Raw genomic sequence first — 21,120 nt, forward strand, 5'->3', positions numbered from 1 at the left:
AGAATGAATGGGGAGGTGGGATGCGGCCAATGGGGGAACAGCCAAAGAGGAAGGGCGGAAGTGACGTCAAGAAGGGGGAAAGAGAGGCGCCATCTTAGGACGCCATCTTAGTTGTGGGCAATAAGGATGAATGGTGAAGGGGGGGGAGGGGCCACTGAAGGAACAGCCGAGGGGGGAGGAGATTGGAACAGCCGGAAAGGAAGGGCGGAAGTGACGTCAGGAAGGGGGAGAGGGCGCCGCCATCTTAGTTGTGGGTAATAGGAATGAATGGGGGGAGAATGGAACAGTCGCAGGGGGAGGAGATTAAAACAGCCAAAGAGGAAGGGCGGAAGTGACGTCAAGAAGGAGGAGAGGGCGGCGCCATCTTAAGACGCCATCTTAGTTGTGGGTCAATAACAATGAATAGGGAGGGGGGGAGCGGCCAATAGGGGAACAGCCAAAGAGGAAGGGCGGAAGTGACGTCAAGAAGGAGGAGAGGGCGGCGCCATCTTGAGACGCCATCTTAGTTGTGGGCAATAAGGATGAATAGGGAGGGGGGGAGCGGCCAATGGAGGAACAGCCAAAGAGGAAGGGCGGAAGTGACGTCAAGAAGGGGGAGTGGGCGCCGCCATTTTAAGACGCCATCTTAGTTGTGGGTCAATAACAATGAATAGGGAGGGGGGGAGCGGCCAATGGGGGAACAGCCAAAGAAAAAGGGCGGAAGTGACGTCAGGAAGGAGGAGAGGGCGGCGCCATCTTAAGTCGCCATCTTAGTTGATGGCAATAAGGATGATTTGGGAAGGGGGGGAGCGGCCGAGGGGGGAACAGCCGAGAGAGGGAGGAGATTGGAACAGCCGGAAAGGAAGGGCGGAAGTGACGTCAAGAAGGGGGAGAGGGCGGCGCCATCTTAAGTGTGGGTAATAGGAATGAATGGGGGAGGAATGGAACACCAAGGAGGGGGGGGGAGCGGCCAATGTTAGAACAGCCAAAGAGGAAGGGCGGAAGTGACGTCAAGAAGGGGGAAAGAGAGGCGCCATCTTAGGACGCCATCTTAGTTGTGGGCAATGGGGTTGAATGGGGAGGGGGGGAGCGGCCAATGGGGAAACAGCCGAGAGGGGAGGAGATTGGAACAGCCAAAGAGGAAGGGCGGAAGTGACGTCAAGAAAGGGGAGAGGGCGGCGCCATCTTAAGTGTGGGTAATAGGAATGAATGGGGGGAGAATGGAACAGCCGCGGGGGGAGGAGATTGGAACAGCCAAAGAGGAAGGGCGGAAGTGACGTCAAGAAAGGGGAGAGGGCGGCGCCATCTTAAGTGTGGGTAATAGGAATGAATGGGGGGAGAATGGAACAGCCGCGGGGGGAGGAGATTGGAACAGCCAAAGAGGAAGGGCGGAAGTGACGTCAAGAAGGGGGAGAGGGCGGCGCCATCTTGAGACGCCATCTTAGTTGTGGGCAATAAGGATGAATAGGGAGGGGGGGAGCGGCCAATAGGGGAACAGCCAAAGAGGAAGGGCGGAACTGACGTCAAGAAGGGGGAAAGAGAGGCGCCATCTTAGGACGCCATCTTAGTTGTGGGCAATAAGGATGAATGGGGAAGGGGGGGAGCGGCCAATGGGGGAACAGCCGAGGGGGGAGGAGATTGGAACAGCCGGAAAGGAAGGGCGGAAGTGACGTAAGGAAGGAGGAGAGGGCGGCGCCATCTTAAGTGTGGGTAATGGGGTTGAATGGGGAGGGGAAGAGCGGGAGAAGGAGGGCGGAAGTGACGTCTGGTATGGGGGGAATCGGGCGGAAGTGATGTCAGGAAGGTGGAGAGGGAGGCGCCATCTTAGTTGTGGGCAATAAGAAGGGGGGAAGAAGAGAGGGAAAGAAGGGCGGAAGTGACGTCAGGAATGGAGAGAGAGCGGCGCCATCTTAAGTGTGGGCACCGAGGGAACTGTGGGGGGGAGTAGGGCGGAAGTGACGTCAGGAAGGGGGAGAGGGCGGCGCCATCTTAAGTGTGGGCAATGGGGATGAAGGGGGCGGGGCTTGTGAAAGGGGGCGGGGCTTATGGGTTATATAGAAGACATACAAGAGATTTTTGGGGTCATTTAGGGTTTATTTGGGGTCATTTTGGGGTTATTTGGGGTTTATTTGGGGTTATATGGGGTCAATTGGGGGTTCTATGGGGTTCTATGGGGTTCTATGGGGTTATATGGGGGTTATATGGGGTTCTATGGGGTTCTATGGGGGTTATATGGGGGTTATATGGGGTTATAAGGGGGTTCTATGGGGTTCTATGGGGTTCTATGGGGTTCTATGGGGTTATATGGGGTTATATGGGGGTTATATGGGGTTCTATGGGGTTATATGGGGTTATATGGGGTTATATGGGGTTATAATGGGGTTCTATGGGGTTATATGGGGGTTATATGGGGTTATATGGGGTTATATGGGGTTATATGGGGTTATATGGGGGTTATATGGGGGTTATATGGGGTTATATGGGGTTCTATGGGGTTCTATGGGGTTATATAGGGGATATATGGGGTTATATGGGGTTATATAGGGGATATATGGGGTTATATGGGGGTTATATGGGGTTATATGGGGTTATATGGGATTATATGGGGTTATATGGGGTTCTATGGGGTTATATGGGGTTCTATGGGGTTCTATGGGGTTTTATGGGGGTTATATGGGGTTATATGGGGGTTATATGGGGGTTATATGGGGTTATATGGGGTTCTATGGGGGTTATATGGGGTTATATGGGGTTTTATGGGGGTTCTATGGGGTTCTATGGGGTTATATGGGGGTTATAGGGGGTTATTTGGGGTTATATGGGGTTATATGGGGTTATATGGGGGTTATATGGGGTTATTTGGGGTTATATGGGGTTATATGGGGTTATATGGGGGTTATATGGGGTTATATGGGGGTTATATGGGGTTATATGGGGTCATATGGGGGTTATATGGGGTTCTGTGGGGTTCTATGGGGTTCTATGGGGGTTATATGGGGTTATATGGGGGTTATATGGGGGTTATATGGGGTTATATGGGGTTATATGGGGTTATTTGGGGTTATATGGGGCTTATATGGGGTTATTTGGGGTTCTATGGGGTTCTATGGGGTTATATGGGGTTATATAGGGGATATATGGGGTTATATGGGGTTATATGGGGTCATTTGGGGGTTATATGGGGTTATATGGGGGTTCTATGGGGTTCTATGGGGTTCTATGGGGTTATATGGGGGTTATATGGGGTTATATGGGGTTATATGGGGTTATATGGGGTTATATGTGGGATATATGGGGTTCTATGGGGTTCTATGGGGTTATTTGGGGTTATTTGGGGTTATATGGGGGTTATATGGGGGGTATATGGGGGTTATATGGGGTTCTATGGGGGTTATATGGGGTTATATGGGGGTTATATGGGGTTATATGGGGTCATTTGGGGGTTCTATGGGGTTCTATGGGGTTCTATGGGGTTATATGGGGTTCTATGGGGTTCTATGGGGGTTCTATGGGGTTATATGGGGTTCTATGGGGTTCTATGGGGTTATATGGGGGTTCTATGGGGTTCTATGGGGTTCTATGGGGTTATATGGGGTTCTATGGGGTTCTATGGGGGTTCTATGGGGTTATATGGGGTTCTATGGGGTTCTATGGGGTTATATGGGGTTATATGGGGTTCTATGGGGTTCTATGGGGTTATATGGGGTTATAATGGGGTTCTATGGGGTTATATGGGGGTTCTATGGGGTTATATGGGGTTATATGGGGTTCTATGGGGTTCTATGGGGTTCTATGGGGTTCTATGGGGTTCTATGGGGTTCTATGGGGTTATATGGGGTTCTATGGGGTTATAATGGGGTTCTATGGGGTTATATGGGGTTATATGGGGTTATAATGGCGTTATATGGGGTTATATGGGGTTATATGGGGGTTATATGGGATTATATGGGGTTATATGGGGGTTCTATGGGGTTATATGGGGTTATATGGGGTTATATGGGGTTCTATGGGGTTATATGGGGTTATATGGGGTTATATGGGGTTCTATGGGGTTATATGGGGGTTATATGGGGGTTATATGGGGGTTATTTGGGGTCATTTGGGGTTGGGGTCATTTTTGGGGCAATTTCAGCCTTTTTGGGTCATTTAGGGCAATTTTGGGCTTTTTTGGGGTCCCTTTTGGGGTTTTTTGGTCCCTTTTAGGTTCTTTTTGGGCCCATTTTGGGGCAATTTTATCCCTTTTTGGGTCACTTTGGTCCCTTTTAGGGTCTTTTGGGCTCCATTTTGGGTCATTTTCGTCCCTTTTTGGGTCATTTTGGTCCCATTTGACGTCATTTCGAGGCCCATTTTGGGTCAATTTTGTCCCTTTTTGGGTCATTTTGGGCCCTTTTAGGGTTTTTTGGGCTCCATTTTGGGGCAATTTTGTCCCTTTTTGGTCATTTTGAGGCTCATTTTGGGGCAATTTCAGCCTTTTTTGGGTCATTTTGGGCCCTTTTAGGGTCATTTCGGGTCCATATTTGGGTCAATTTCTGCCCTTTTTGGGTCATTTTGGTCCCTTTTGGCATTTTTTGGGCCATTTTGGTCCCTTACTTTGGGTCAATTTGGGCCATTTTCAGGGATTTTGGGCTCCATTTTGGTTCATTTTGGGGTTTTTTGATCCCTTTTAGGGTTTTTTGGGCTCCATTTTGGGTCAATTTCGTCCCTTTTTGGGTCATTTTCGGTCCTTTTGGGTTTTTTTGGATCCCTTTTAGGGTTTTTTGGGCTCCATTTTGGGACAATTTTGACCCTTTTGGGGTCATTTTCAGGCCCATTTTGGGGCAATTTCTGCCTTTTTGGGTCATTTTGGTCCCTTTTGGCATTTTTTGGGGCCATTTTGGTCCCTTATTTTGGGTCAATTTGGGCCATTTTCAGGGATTTTGGGCTCCATTTGGGGGTTTTTTGGTTCATTTTAGGGTTTTTTGATCCCTTTTAGGGTTTTTTGGGCTCCACTTTGGGTCAATTTTGTCCCTTTTTGGGTCATTTTGGGCCCTTTTGGGGTTTTTTTGACCCCTTTTTGGGGTTTTTGGGCTCCATTTTGGGGCAATTTCGTCCCTTTTTGGTCATTTTCGGCCCTTTTAGGGTTTTTTGGGCTCCATTTTGGGTCAATTTTGTCCCTTTTTGGGTCATTTCGATCCCTTTTGGGGTCATTTTGAGGCCCATTTTGGGTCAATTTTGTCCCTTTTTGGGTCATTTTGGGCCCTTTTGGGTTCTTTTTGGGCCCATTTTGGGGCAATTTTGTCCCTTTTTGGGTCATTTTGGGCCCTTTTAGGGTTTTTTGGGGTCCATTTTGGGGTTCTTTTTGGTCCCTTTTAGGTTCTTTTTGGGCCCATTTTGGGGCAATTTTGTCCCTTTTTGGGTCATTTTGGGCCCTTTTAGGGTTTTTTGGGCCCATTTTGGGGCAATTTTATCCCTTTTTGGGTCATTTTGGGCCCTTTTAGGGTTTTTTGGGCTCAATTTTAGGTGAATTTCGTCCCTTTTTGGGTCATTTTGGTCCCATTTGACGTCATTTTGAGGCCCATTTTGGGACAATTTTGACACTTTTTGGTCATTTTCGGCCCTTTTGGGGTTATTTTCAGGCCCATTTTGGGTCAATTTAGTCCCTTTTGGGGGCAATTTCTGCCTTTTTGGGTCATTTTGGTCCCTTTTGGCATTTTTGGGGCAATTTTGGTCCCTTACTTTAGGTCAATTTGGGCCATTTTCAGGGATTTTGGGCTCCATTTGGGGTTTTTTTGGTTCATTTTAGGGTTTTTTGATCCCTTTTAGGGTTTTTTGGGCTCCACTTTGGGTCAATTTTGTCCCTTTTTGGGTCATTTTGGGCCCTTTTGGGTTCTTTTTGGGCCCATTTTGGGGCGATTTTGTCCCTTTTTGGGTCATTTTGGTCCCTTTTAGGGTTTTTTGGGGTCCATTTTGGGTCAATTTCGTCCCTTTTTGGGTCATTTTCGGTCCTTTTGGGTTTTTTTGGATCCCTTTTAGGGTTTTTTGGGCTCCATTTTGGGGCAATTTTGTCCCTTTTTGGTCATTTTGAGGCCCATTTTGGGGCAATTTCTGCCCTTTTTGGGTCATTTTGGTCCCTTTTGGCATTTTTTGGGGCATTTTGGTCCCTTATTTTGGGTCAATTTGGGCCATTTTCAGGGATTTTGGGCTCCATTTTGGGGTTTTTTGGTTCATTTTGGGGTTTTTTGATCCCTTTTAGGGTTTTTTGGGCTCCATTTTGGGTCATTTTCGGCCCTTTTTGGGGTTTTTGGGGTCCCCTATTTATAACGGGTCAGCAGCTCGTCCAGCAGCTCCTCACACATCAGCAGCGTCCGCGGGAGATGGAAGCAGCCTAAACCAGTAGATCCCATTAGATCCCATTACATCCCATTAGATCCCATTATATCCCATTAGATCCCATTAGATACCATTAAATCCCATTATATCCCAATATATCCCATTATATCCCATTATATCCCATGAGATCCCATTACATCCCATTAGATCCCATTACATCCCATTATATCCCATTACATCCCAATATATCCCAATATATCCCGTTAGATCCCATTAGATTCCATTAGATCCCAGTATATCCCAATATATCCCAATATATCCCATTATATCCCATTATATCCCATTAGATCCCATTAGATCCCATTAGAACCCAGTATATCCCATTAGACCCCATTAGATCCCATTAGATCCCAATATATCCCAATATATCCCAGTATATCCCAATATATCCCATTATATCCCTATATATCCCATTATATCCCATTATATCCCATTATATCCCAATATATCCCATTATATCCCAGTATATCCCATTCTATCCAATTAAATCCCAGTATATCCCATTAGATCCCATTATATGCCATTATATCCCATTAAATCCCATTACATCCCATTACATCCCAGTATATCCCAGTATATCCCAATATACCCCAATATATCCCAATATATTCCATTACATACCATTATATCCCATTACATCCCATTACATCCCATTACATCCCATTACATCCCATTACATCCCATTAGATCCCATTACATCCCATTACATCCCATTACATCCCATTACATCCCATTAAATCCCATTAAATCCCATTAAATCCCATTATATCCCATTATATCCCATTACATCCCATTATATCCCATTACATCCCATTGTATCCCATTAAATCCCATTAAATCCTATTAAATCCCATTACATCCCATTACATCCCATTCAATCCTATTAAATCCCATTAAATCCCATTAAATCCCATTACATCCCATTAAATCCCATTATATCCCATTAAATCCCATTAGATCCCATTAAATCCCATTAAATCCCATTAAATCCCATTAAATCCCATTACATCCCATTACATCCCATTAAATCCCATTATATCCCATTACATCCCATTATATCCCATTACATCCCATTAAATCCCATTACATCCCATTAGATCCCATAATATCCCATTAAATCCCATTAAATCCCATTACATCCCATTAAATCCCATTACATCCCATTAGATCCCATTGAATCCCATTAGATCCCATTAAATCCCATTACATCCCATTAAATCCCATTATATCCCATTACATCCCATTACATCCCATTGGATCCCATTAGATCCCATTACATCCCATTAAATCCCATTAGATCCCATTAAATCCCATTACATCCCATTAAATCCCATTAAATCCCATTAAATCCCATTACATCCCATTACATCCCATTAAATCCCATTACATCCCATTACATCCCATTACATCCCATTAAATCCCATTAAATCCCATTATATCCCATTATATCCCATTATATCCCAATATATCCCATTAAATCCCATTACATCCCATTACATCCCATTACATCCCATTACATCCCATTAAATCCCATTAAATCCCATTAAATCCCATTACATCCCATTACATCCCATTACATCCCATTAAATCCCATTAAATCCCATTATATCCCATTACATCCCATTAGATCCCATTACATCCCATTAAATCCCATTAAATCCCATTACATCCCATTACATCCCATTACATCCCATTACATCCCATTACATCCCATTACATCCCATTACATCCCATTATATCCCATTAAATCCCATTAAATCCCATTACATCCCATTAAATCCCATTGAATCCCATTAAATCCCATTAAATCCCATTACATCCCATTAAATCCCATTAAATCCCATTAAATCCCATTACATCCCATTACATCCCATTACATCCCATTAAATCCCATTATATCCCATTAAATCCCATTACATCCCATAATATCCCACCTTTATAGGGTCCCCCCTTGATGCTGAGGGCGACGGATCCATCGTAGGCCAAGTAACCGAACCATTCCCCGTGTACGGGGTCACGGAACTGACACGGAACACGGATCAGAACACGCGTGTGCAAACACACGCACACACGTATGACCACCCCACCTCCCCATAAGACCCCATAAGCCCCCCATAGGACCCCATAGACCCCATATAAGATCCCATACCCCCCATAAGGCCCCATATATGACCTCAAACCCCCATAGGACCCCATAACACGTATGACACACGCGTGTTCTCACCCTGTTCCACGTGTATTGGACCCCATATATGACCCTTCCCCCCATAAGACCCCATATATGACCCCATAACCCCCCCATATGACCCCATAGCCCCCGCATAGGACCCCATAAGCCCCCATACCCCCCATAGGACCCCATAACACGTATGACACACGCGTGTTCTCACCCTGCTCCACGTGTATTGGACCCCATATATGACACTCCCCCCCATAAGACCCCATAACCCCCCCATAGGACCCCATAGCCCCCATATAAGCCCCCATACCCCCCATAGGACCCCATAACACGTATGACACACGCGTGTTATCACCCCGCTCCACACGTATTGAACCCCATATATGACCCTCCCCCCTATAAGACCCCCATAAGACCCCATAACCCCCCCATATATGACCCCATACCCCCATATAAGCCCCCATACCCCCCATAAGGCCCCATATATGACCCCATCCCATAGCACACGTATGACACACGCGTGTTCTCACACTGTTCCATGCGTATCTGACCCCATATATGACCCTACCCCCCATAAGACCACATATATGACCCCATAACCCCCCCATAGAACCCCATAGCCCCCATTTAAGCCCCCATACCCCCCATAGGACCCCATAACACGTATGACACACGCGTGTTCTCACCCTGTTCCACGTGTATTGAACCCCATATATGACCCTCCCTCCCATAAGACCCCATATAAGACCCCATACCCCCCCATATCCCCCATATAAGCCCCCATACCCCCCATAGGACCCCATAACACGTATGACACACGCGTGTTCTCACCCTGTCCCACGTGTATTGGACCCCATACATGACCCTTCAGCCCCTATAAGACCCCATAACCCCCCCATAGGATCCCATAGTCCCCATATAAGCCCCCATACCCCCCATATAAGCCCCATATATGACCCCATCCCATAGCACACGTATGACACACGCGTGTTCTCACCCTGCTCCACGTGTATTGGACCCCATATATGACCCTTCAGCCCCCATAAGACCCCATAAACCCCCATAGGACCCCATAGCCCCCATATAAGCCCCCATACCCCCCATAGGACCCCATAACACGTATGACACACGCGTGTCCTTACCCTGTCCCACGCTTATTGAACCCCATATATGACTCTCCCGCCCATAAGACCCCATATATGACCCCATACCCCCATATAAGCCCCCATACCCCCCATAAGGCCCCATATATGACCCCATCCCATAGCACACGTATGACACACGCGTGTTCTCACACTGTTCCATGCGTATCTGACCCCATATATGACCCTACCCCCCATAAGACCCCATATATGACCCCATAACCCCCACATAGGACCCCATAGCCCCCATATAAGCCCCCATACCTCCCATAGGACCCCATAACACGTATGACACACGCGTGTTCTCAACGTGTCCCATGCGTATTGAACCCCATATATGACCCTCCCCCCCATAAGACCCCATATATCACCCCATACCCCACATATGACCCCCATATATGACCCCAAACTCCCATATCCCCCATAGGACCCCATAACACGTATGACACACGCGTGTCCTCACCCTGTCCCACGCGTATTGAACCCCATATATGACTCTCCCGCCCATAAGACCCCATATATGACCCCATACCCCCATATAAGCCCCCATACCCCCCATAAGGCCCCATATATGACCCCATCCCATAGCACACGTATGACACACGCGTGTTCTCACCCTGCTCCACGTGTATTGAACCCCATATATGACCCTCCCCCCCATAAAACCCTCATAAGACCCCATAACCCCCCCATAGGACCCCATAGCCCCCATATAAGCCCCCATACCCCCCATAGGACCCCATAACACGTATGACACACGCGTGTCCTCACCCTGCAGCACGTGTATTGGATCCCATATATGACCCTTCAGCCCCCATATAAGCCCCCATAACCCCCCCATAGGACCCCATAGCCCCCATATAAGCCCCCATACCCCCCATAGGACCCCATAACACGTATGACACACGTGTGTCCTCACCCTGCTCCACGCGTATTGAACCCCATATATGACTCTCCCGCCCATAAGACCCCATATAAGACCCCATACCCCCCATATGACCCCCATATATGACCTCAAACCCCCATACCCCCCATAGGACCCCATAACACGTATGACACACGCGTGTTCTCACCCCGCTCCACACGTATTGAACCACATATATGACCCTCCCCCCCATAAGACCCCATAACCCCCCCATAGGACCCCATAGCCCCCATATAAGCCCCCATACCCCCCATAGGACCCCATAACACGTATGACACACGCGTGTTCTCACCCTGCTCTACGTGTATTGGACCCCATATATGACCCTACCCCCCATAAGACCCCATATATGACCCCATACCCCCATATAAGCCCCCATAAACCCCCATAGGACCCCATAAGACCCCATACCCCCCCTTATAAGCCCCCCATACCCACATATAAGACCCCATAGCCCCCCATATAAGACCCCATACCCCCCATAAGACCCCATAGCCCCCATATAAGACCCCATATCCCCCATATAAGACCCCATACCCCCCATAAGACCCCATATCCCCCACATAAGACCCCATAACCCCCCCATAGGACCCCATAAGCCCCCATATAAGACCCCATACCCCCCATATAAGACCCCATACCCCCCCATAGGATCCCATAAGACCCCATAACCCCCATATAAGCCCCCATACCCCCCATAGGACCCCATAAGCCCCCATATAAGCCCCCATATAAGCCCCATACCCCCCATAGGACCCCATAAGCCCCCATATAAGCCCCCATATAAGCCCCATACCCCCCCATATGACCCCAAATCCCCCATATAAGCCCCCATATAAGCCCCATACCCCCCCATAGGACCCCATAGCCCCCATATAAGCTCCCATACCCCCCATATAAGACCCCACACCCCCCCATAGGACCCCATAAGCCCCCATATAAGACCCAATACCCCCCCATATCCCCCATATAAGACCCCATATCCCCCCCATAGGACCCCATAAGACCCCATACCCCCCCATAAGACCCCATACCCCCCCATAAGACCCCATATAAGACCCCATACCCCCCCATACCCCCATATAAGACCCCATATCCCCCATATAAGACCCCATAACCCCCCCATAGGACCCCATAAGACCCCATATCCCCCCATAATCCCCATAAGCCCCCATATAAGACCCCATACCCCCCATATAAGACCCCATACCCCCCCATAGGACCCCATAAGACCCCATACCCCCCCATAAGACCCCATAAGCCCCCATATAAGACCCCATACCCCCCCATATCCCCCATATATGACCCCATATCCCCCATATAAGACCCCATAACCCCCCAATAGGACCCCATAAGACCCCATAGCCCCCATATAAGCTCCCATACCCCCCATATAAGACCCCATACCCCCCCATAGGACCCCATAAGCCCCCATATAAGCCCCCATATAAGCCCCATACCCCCCCATATGACCCCATACCCCCCCATAGGACCCCATAAGCCCCCATACCCCCCATAGGACCCCATAACACGTATGACACACGCGTGTCCTCACCCTGTCCCACGCGTATTGAACCCCATATATGACTCTCCCGCCCATAAGACCCCATATATGACCCCATACCCCCATATAAGCCCCCATACCCCCCATAAGGCCCCATATATGACCCCATCCCATAGCACACGTATGACACACGCGTGTTCTCACCCTGCAGCATGTGTATTGGATCCCATATATGACTCTCCCCCCCATAAGACCCCATAACCCCCCCATAGACCCCATATAAGCCCCCATACCCCCTATAGGACCCCATAACACGTATGACACACGCGTGTTCTCACCCTGTTCCACGTGTATTGGACCCCATATATGACTCTCCAGCCCCCATAAGACCCCATAACCCCCCCATAGGACCCCATAGCCCCCATATAAGCCCCCATACCCCCCATAAGGCCCCATAAATGACCCCATCCCATAGCACACGTATGACACACGCGTGTTCTCACCCTGTTCCATGGGTATTGGACCCCATATATGACTCTCCCGCCCATAAGACCCCATATATGGGGTGTATTGGACCCCATATATGATCCTCCACCCCATAAGACCCCACATAAGCCCCCATACCCCCCATAGGACCCCATAACACGTATGACACACGCGTGTTCTCACCCTGCTCTACGTGTATTGGACCCCATATATGACCCTCCCCCCCATAAAACCCTCATAAGACCCCATAACCCCCCCATAGGACCCCATAGCCCCATATAAGCCCCCATACCCCCCATAGGACCCCATAACACGTATGACACACGCGTGTTCTCACCCTGCAGCACGTGTATTGGATCCCATATATGACCCTTCAGCCCCCATATAAGCCCCCATAACCCCCCCATAGGACCCCATAGCCCCCATATAAGCCCCCATACCCCCCATAGGACCCCATAACACGTATGACACACGCGTGTTCTCACCCTGTCCCAGGCGTATTGGGCCACGTGTTGGAAGCGGCGCAGGTAGCGTGTCCTTCCCGTGTGCGCGAAGGCCGTGAGCAGCGCCAACATGGCCTCCAGCTGCGGCCACCACAGCTTCATCCCCGCCTCCAACTGCCCCAGGGGGGGGCAATTAGTTACCCCTGGGGCAATTAGAACTGCCCCTGGGGTAATAACTACTGCCCTATGGGGGCTCAATGGGACCCTATGGGGGCTCAATGGGACCATATGGGGCTCAATGGGACCCCAGGGTAATAATAACTGCCCCTGGGGCAATTAGAACTGCCCCTGGGGTAATAACTACTGCCCTATGGGGGCTCAATGGGACCCTATGGGGGCTCAATGGGACCATATGGGGCTCAATGGGACCCCAGGGTAATAATAACTGCCCCTGGGGCAATTAGAACTGCCCCTGGGGTAATAACTACTGCCCTATGGGGGCTCAATGGGACCCTATGGGGGCTCAATGGGACCATATGGGGCTCAATGGGACCCCAGGGTAATAATAACTGCCCCTGGGGCAATTAGAACTGCCCCTGGGGTAATAACTACTGCCCTATGGGGGCTCAATGGGACCCTATGGGGGCTCAATGGGACCCTATGGGGCTATATGGGACCCTATGGGGCTCAATGGGACCCCAGGGTAATAATAACTGCCCCTGGGGTAATAAGAATTGCCCCTGGGGCAATTAGAACTGCCCCTGGGATAATAACTACTGCCCTATGGGGGCTCAATGGGACCCTGTGGGGGCTCAGTGGGACCCTATGGGGGCTCAATGGGACCCTATGGGGCTCAATGGGACCCCAGGGTAATAATAACTGCCCCTGGGGCAATTAGAACTGCCCCTGGGGTAATAACTACTGCCCTATGGGGCAATACAACTGCCCTATGGGGGCTCAATGGGACCCTATGGGGCTCAATGGAACCCTATGGGGCTAAATGGGACCCCAGGGTAATTATAACTGCCCCTGGGGTAATAAGAATTGCCCCTGGGGCAATTAGAACTGCCCCTGGGGTAATAACTACTGCCCTATGGGGGCTCAATGGGACCCTATGGGGGCTCAGTGGGACCCTATGGGGGCTCAATGGGACCCTATGGGGCTCAATGGGACCCCAGGGTAATAATAACTGCCCCTGGGGTAATAAGAATTGCCCCTGGGGCAATTAGAACTGCCCCTGGGGTAATAACTACTGCCCTATGGGGTAATACAACTGCCCTATGGGGGCTCAATGGGAACCTATGGGGGCTCAATGGGACCATATGGGGCTAAATGGGACCCCAGGGTAATAATAACTGCCCCTGGGGCAATTAGAACTGCCCCTGGGGTAATAACTACTGCCCTATGGGGTAATACAACTGCCCTATGGGGGCTCAATGGGACCCTATGGGGCTATATGGGACCCTATGGGGCTATATGGGACCCTATGGGGCTCAATGGGACCCCAGGGTAATAATAACTGCCCCTGGGGTAATAAGAATTGCCCCTGGGGCAATTAGAATTGCCCCTGGGGTAATAACTACTGCCCTATGGGGTAATACAACTGCCCTATGGGGGCTCAGTGGGACCCTATGGGGCTCAATGGGACCCCAGGGTAATAATAACTACCCCTGGGGCAATCAGAACTGCCCCTGGGGTAATAACTACTGCCCTATGGGGGCTCAATAGGACCCTATGGGGGCTCAATGGGACCCTATGGGGCTCAATGGGACCCCAGGGTAATAATAACTGCCCCTGGGGTAATAAGAATTGCCCCTGGGGCAATTAGAACTGACCCTGGGGTAATAACTACTGCCCTATGGGGGCTCAATGGGACCCTATGGGGGCTCAATGGGACCCTATGGGGCTCAATGGGACCCTATGGGGCTAGAAGGGACCCCAGGGTAATAATAACTGCCCCTGGGGTAATAATAACTGCCCCTGGGGCAATTAGAACTGCCCCTGGGGTAATAACTACTTCCCTATGGGGGCTCAATGGGACCCTATGGGGGCTCAATGGGACCCTATGGGGCTATATGGGACCCTATGGGGCTCAATGGGACCCCAGGGTAATAATAACTGCCCCTGGGGTAATAAGAATTGCCCCTGGGGCAATTAGAACTGCCCCTGGGGTAATAACTACTGCCCTATGGGGTAATACAACTGCCCTATGGGGGCTCAATGGGAACCTATGGGGGCTCAATGGGACCATATGGGGCTAAATGGGACCCCAGGGTAATAATAACTGCCCCTGGGGCAATTAGAACTGCCCCTGGGGTAATAACTACTGCCCTATGGGGTAATACAACTGCCCTATGGGGGCTCAATGGGACCCTATGGGGCTATATGGGACCCTATGGGGCTATATGGGACCCTATGGGGCTCAATGGGACCCCAGGGTAATAATAACTGCCCCTGGGGTAATAAGAATTGCCCCTGGGGCAATTAGAATTGCCCCTGGGGTAATAACTACTGCCCTATGGGGTAATACAACTGCCCTATGGGGGCTCAGTGGGACCCTATGGGGCTCAATGGGACCCCAGGGTAATAATAACTACCCCTGGGGCAATCAGAACTGCCCCTGGGGTAATAACTACTGCCCTATGGGGGCTCAATAGGACCCTATGGGGGCTCAATGGGACCCTATGGGGCTCAATGGGACCCCAGGGTAATAATAACTGCCCCTGGGGTAATAAGAATTGCCCCTGGGGCAATTAGAACTGACCCTGGGGTAATAACTACTGCCCTATGGGGGCTCAATGGGACCCTATGGGGGCTCAATGGGACCCTATGGGGCTCAATGGGACCCTATGGGGCTAGAAGGGACCCCAGGGTAATAATAACTGCCCCTGGGGTAATAATAACTGCCCCTGGGGCAATTAGAACTGCCCCTGGGGTAATAACTACTTCCCTATGGGGGCTCAATGGGACCCTATGGGGGCTCAATGGGACCCTATGGGGCTATATGGGACCCTATGGGGCTCAATGGGACCCCAGGGTAATAATAACTGCCCCTGGGGTAATAGCAATTGCCCCTGGGGCAATTAGAACTGCCCCTGGGGTAATAACTACTGCCCTATGGGGTAATACAACTGCCCTATGGGGGCTCAATGGGACCCTATGGGGGCTCAATGGGACCATATGGGGCTAGAAGGGACCCCAGGGTAATAATAACTACCCCTGGGGTAATAAGAATTGCCCCGGGGGCAATTAGAACTGCCCCTGGGGTAATAACTACTGCCCTATGGGGGCTCAATGGGACCCTATGGGGGCTCAGTGGGACCCTATGGGGGCTCAATGGGACCCTATGGGGGATCAATGGGACCCCAGGGTAATAATAACTGCCCCTGGGGTAATAAGAATTGCCCCTGGGGCAATTAGAACTGCCCCTGGGGTAATAACAACTGCCCTATGGGGGCTCAATGGGACCCTATGGGGGCTCAATGGGACCATATGGGGCTAAATGGGACCCCAGGGTAATAATAACTGCCCCTGGGGTAATAAGAATTGCCCCTGGGGCAATTAGAACTGCCCCTGGGGTAATAACTACTGCCCTATGGGGGCTCAATGGGACCCTATGGGGGCTCAATGGGACCCTATGGGGCTATATGGGACCCTATGGGGCTCAATGGGACCCCAGGGTAATAATAACTGCCCCTGGGGTAATAAGAATTGCCCCTGGGGTAATAAAACCTACCCCTGGGGTAATAACTACTGCCCTATGGGGGCTCAATGGGACCCTATGGGGGCTCAATGGGACCCTAAGGGGCTATATGGGACCCTATGGGGCTCAATGGGACCCCAGGGTAATAATAACTGCCTCTGGGGTAATAAGAATTGCCCCTGGGGCAATTAGAACTGCCCCTGGGGTAATAACTACTGCCCTATGGGGGCTCAATGGGACCCTATGGGGGCTCAATGGGACCCTATGGGGCTCAATGGGACCCCAGGGTAATAATAACTGCCCCTGGGGCAATTAGAACTGCCCCTGGGGTAATAACTACTGCCCTATGGGGGCTCAATGGGACCCTATGGGGGCTCAATGGGACCCTATGGGGCTAAATGGGACCCCAGGGTAATAATAACTGCCCCTGGGGTAATAAGAACTGCCCCTGGGGCAATTAGAACTGCCCCTGGGGTAATAACTACTGCCCTATGGGGGCTCAATGGGACCCTATGGGGGCTCAATAGGACCCTATGGGGGCTCAATGGGACCCTATGGGGCTCAATGGGACCCCAGGGTAATAATAACTGCCCCTGGGGTAATAAGAATTGCCCCTGGGGCAATTAGAACTGACCCTGGGGTAATAACTACTGCCCTATGGGGTAATACAACTGCCCTATGGGGGCTCAATGGGACCCTATTAGGGCTATATGGGACCCTATGGGGGCTCAATGGGACCCTATGGGGCTCAATGGGACCCCAGGGTAATAATAACTGCCCCTGGGGTAATAAGAATTGCCCCTGGGGCAATTAGAATTGCCCCTGGGGTAATACAACTGCCCTATGGGGTAATACAACTGCCCTATGGGGGCTCAATGGGACCCTATGGGGCTATATGGGACCCTATGGGGCTCAATGGGACCCCAGGGTAATAATAACTGCCCCTGGGGTAATAAGAATTGCCCCTGGGGCAATTAGAACTGCCCCTGGGGTAATAACTACTGCCCTATGGGGGCTCAATGAGACCATATGGGGGCTCAGTGGGACCCTATGGGGCTATATGGGACCCTATGGGGCTCAATGGGACCCCAGGGTAATAATAACTGCCCCTGGGGTAATAGGAATTGCCCCTGGGGCAATTAGAACTGCCCCTGGGGTAATAACTACTGCCCTATGGGGGCTCAATGGGACCCTATGGGGGCTCAATGGGACCCTATGGGGCTATATGGGACCCTATGGGGCTAAATGGGACCCAGGGTAATAATAACTGCCCCTGGGGTAATAAGAATTGCCCCTGGGGTAATTAGAACTGCCCCTGGGGTAATAACTACTGCCCTATGGGGGCTCAATGGGACCCTATGGGGGCTCAGTGGGACCCTATGGGGGCTCAATGGGACCCTATGGGGCTCAATGGGACCCCAGGGTAATAATAACTGCCCCTGGGGTAATAAGAATTGCCCCTGGGGCAATTAGAACTGCCCCTGGGGTAATAACTACTGCCCTATGGGGGCTCAATGGGACCCTATGGGGGCTCAGTGGGACCCTATGGGGACTCAATGGGACCCTATGGGGCTCAATGGGACCCTATGGGGCTCAATGGGACCCCAGGGTAACAATAACTGCCCCTGGGGTAATAAGAGTTGCCCCTGGGGCAATTAGAACTGCCCCTGGGGTAATAACTACTGCCCTATGGGGGCTCAATGGGACCCTATGGGGGCTCAATGGGACCCTATGGGGCTATATGGGACCCCAGGGTAATAATAACTGCCCCTGGGGTAATAAGAATTGCCCCTGGGGCAATTAGAACTGCCCCCAGGGGCAACTCATGGCCCCTGTTACCCCAGGACCCCCATAACTGCCCCCATGCCCCTCATAATTGCCCCCAGGATCACAATAGCTGCCTCCATTACTCCTATAACTGCCCCCCAAGACCCCTATAACTGCCCCCAGGACCCCCATAACTGCCCCATGACCCCCATAATTGCCCCCATTACCCCCCATAACTGCCCCCATGACCCCCCCCCAGTTACCCCAGGACCCCCTTAACTGCCCCCAAGACCCCCATAATTGCCCCCCGAACCCCCTTAACTGCCCTCACGACCCCCCTAGTTACCCCAAGACCCCCATAACTGCCCCCAGGACCCCCATAACTGCCCCCAGGACCCTCCCAGTAACCCCAGGACCCCCATAATTGCCCCCAGGATCCCCATAACTGCCCCATGACCCCCATAATTGCCCCCATAACCCCCTTAACTGCCCCCAGAACCACCTTAACTGCCCCTATTACCCCAATAACTGCCCCCATTACCCCCTTAACTGCCCCCAAGACCCCCATAATTGCCCCCAGGACCCCCTTAACTGCCCCACGACCCCCATAATTACCCCCATTACCCCCATAACTGCCCCCAGGACCCTCCCAGTTACCCCAGGACCCCCTTAACTGTCCCCATTACCCCCATAACTGCCCCCAGGATACCCCTAGTTACCCCAAGACCCCCATAATTACCCCTAGGACCCCCTTAACTGCCCCCAGGACCCCCATAACTGCCCCATGACCCCCATAATTACCCCCATTACCCCCGTAACTGCCCCCAGGACCCTCCCAGTTACCCCAGGACCCCCTTAACTGCCCCCAAGACCCCCATAATTACCCCCATTACCCCCATAACTGCCCCATGAGCCCCATAATTACCCTCATTACCCCCATAACTGCCCCCAGGACCCTCCCAGTTACCCCAGGACCCCCTTAACTGCCCCCATGCCCCTCATAATTACCCCCAAGACCCCAATAGCTGCCCCCATTACCCCCATAACTGCCCCATGACACCCATAATTGCCCCCAGGACCCCCATAACTGCCCCACGACCCCCATAATTACCCCCATTACCCCCCATAACTGCCCCCAGGACCCCCCCCAGTTACCCCAGGACCCCCTTAACTGCCCCCAAGACCCCCATAACTGCCCCCAGGACCCCCATAACTGCCCCACGACCCCCATAATTACCCTCATTACCCCCTTAACTGCCCCCAAGACCCCCATAATTGCCCCCACGACCCCCTTAACTGCCCTCACGACCCCCCTAGTTACCCCAAGACCCCCATAACTGCCCCCAGGAGTCCATAATTGCCCCCAAGACCCCCATAAATGCCCCCAGGAGTCCATAATTGCCCCCAAGACCCCCATAAATGCCCCCAAGAGCCCCATAACTGCCCCAGGACCCTCTCAGTTACCCCAAGACCCCCATAATTGCCCCCACAACCCCCATAATTGCCCCCATTACCCCCATAACTGCCACATGACCCCCTTAACAGCCCCTATTACCCCCATAACTACCCCCAGGACCCTCCCAGTTACCTCAAGACCCCCATAATTGCCCCCAGGACCCCCATAATTGCCCCCAAGACCCCCATAAATGCCCCCAAGAGCCCCATAACTGCCCCAGGACCCTCCCAGTTACCCCAAGACCCCAATAATTGCCCCCAAGACCCCCATAATTGCCCCCAGGACCCCCATAACTGCCCCAGGACCCCCATAACTACCCCATGACCCCCATAACTGCCCCATGACCCCCATAATTGCCCCCATAACCCCCTTAACTGCCCCCAGAACCACCTTAACTGCCCCTATTACCCCAATAACTGCCCCCATTACCCACTTAATTGCCCCCAAGACCCCTATTACTGCCGCCAGGAGTCCATAATTGCCCCCAAGACCCCCATAAATGCCCCCAAGAGCCCCATAACTGCCCCAGAACCCTCCCAGTTACCCCAAGACCCCGATAATTGCCCCCACAACCCCCATAACTGCCCCATGACCCCCATAATTGCCCCCAGGACCCCCTTAACTACCCCATGAGCCCCATAACTACCCCATGACCCCCTTAACAGCCCCCATTACCCCCATAACTGCCCCCAGGACCCTCCCAGTTACCCCAGGACCCCCTTAACTGCCCCCAAGACCCCCATAATTACCCCCATTACCCCCTTAACTGCCCCATGACACCCATAATTGCCCCCATTACCCCCATAACTGCCCCCAGGACCCTCCCAGTTACCCCAGGACCCCCTTAACTGCCACCAAGACCCCCATAATTGCCCCCACGACCCCCTTAACTGCCCCCACGACCCCCCTAGTTACACCACGACCCCCATAATTACCCCCATTACCCCATAACTGCCCCCAGGACCCTCCCAGTTACCCCAGGACCCCCATAATTGCCCCCAAGACCCCCATAATTACCCCCATTACCCCCATAACTGCCCCCAGGACCCTCCCAGTTACCCCAGGACCCCCTTAACTGCCCCCAAGACCCCAATAATTACCCCCAAGACCCCAGTAGCTGCCTTCATTACCCCCATAACTGCCCCATGACCCCCATAATTGCCCCCA

The 21,120-nt window shown here is 51.6% G+C and overlaps 2 protein-coding genes across 2 annotated transcripts in view; one reads left to right on the forward strand and one right to left on the reverse strand.

Moving 5' to 3' along the window:
- Nucleotides 1-2,567: 2,567 nt before the first annotated feature.
- On the forward strand, nucleotides 2,568-5,482 carry LOC146751109 (uncharacterized). Its single transcript, XM_085535586.1, is given in 3 exon segments — nucleotides 2,568-3,122; nucleotides 3,125-3,451; nucleotides 5,457-5,482. Coding segments are annotated over 3 exon segments (678 nt in total). The 5' UTR covers nucleotides 2,568-2,797.
- Nucleotides 5,483-6,153: 671 nt separating this feature from the next.
- The window catches only part of RENBP (renin binding protein), a 40,014-nt gene continuing 25,047 nt past the window's right edge, over nucleotides 6,154-21,120 (reverse strand). The window contains exons 9-11 of the mRNA XM_085535587.1: nucleotides 13,070-13,201; nucleotides 8,283-8,370; nucleotides 6,154-6,343 (exon numbers count right to left, since the gene is read on the reverse strand). Of these exons, the coding sequence (XP_085391713.1) occupies nucleotides 6,270-6,343; nucleotides 8,283-8,370; nucleotides 13,070-13,201 (294 nt within the window). The 3' untranslated portion in view covers nucleotides 6,154-6,269. The remainder of the gene's footprint in view (nucleotides 6,344-8,282; nucleotides 8,371-13,069; nucleotides 13,202-21,120) is intronic.

This window comes from Coturnix japonica, unplaced genomic scaffold (genome assembly GCF_054131305.1).
Source record: "Coturnix japonica strain WE unplaced genomic scaffold, WE-NBRP24 Scf136, whole genome shotgun sequence".
Lineage (NCBI taxonomy): Eukaryota > Metazoa > Chordata > Aves > Galliformes > Phasianidae > Coturnix > Coturnix japonica.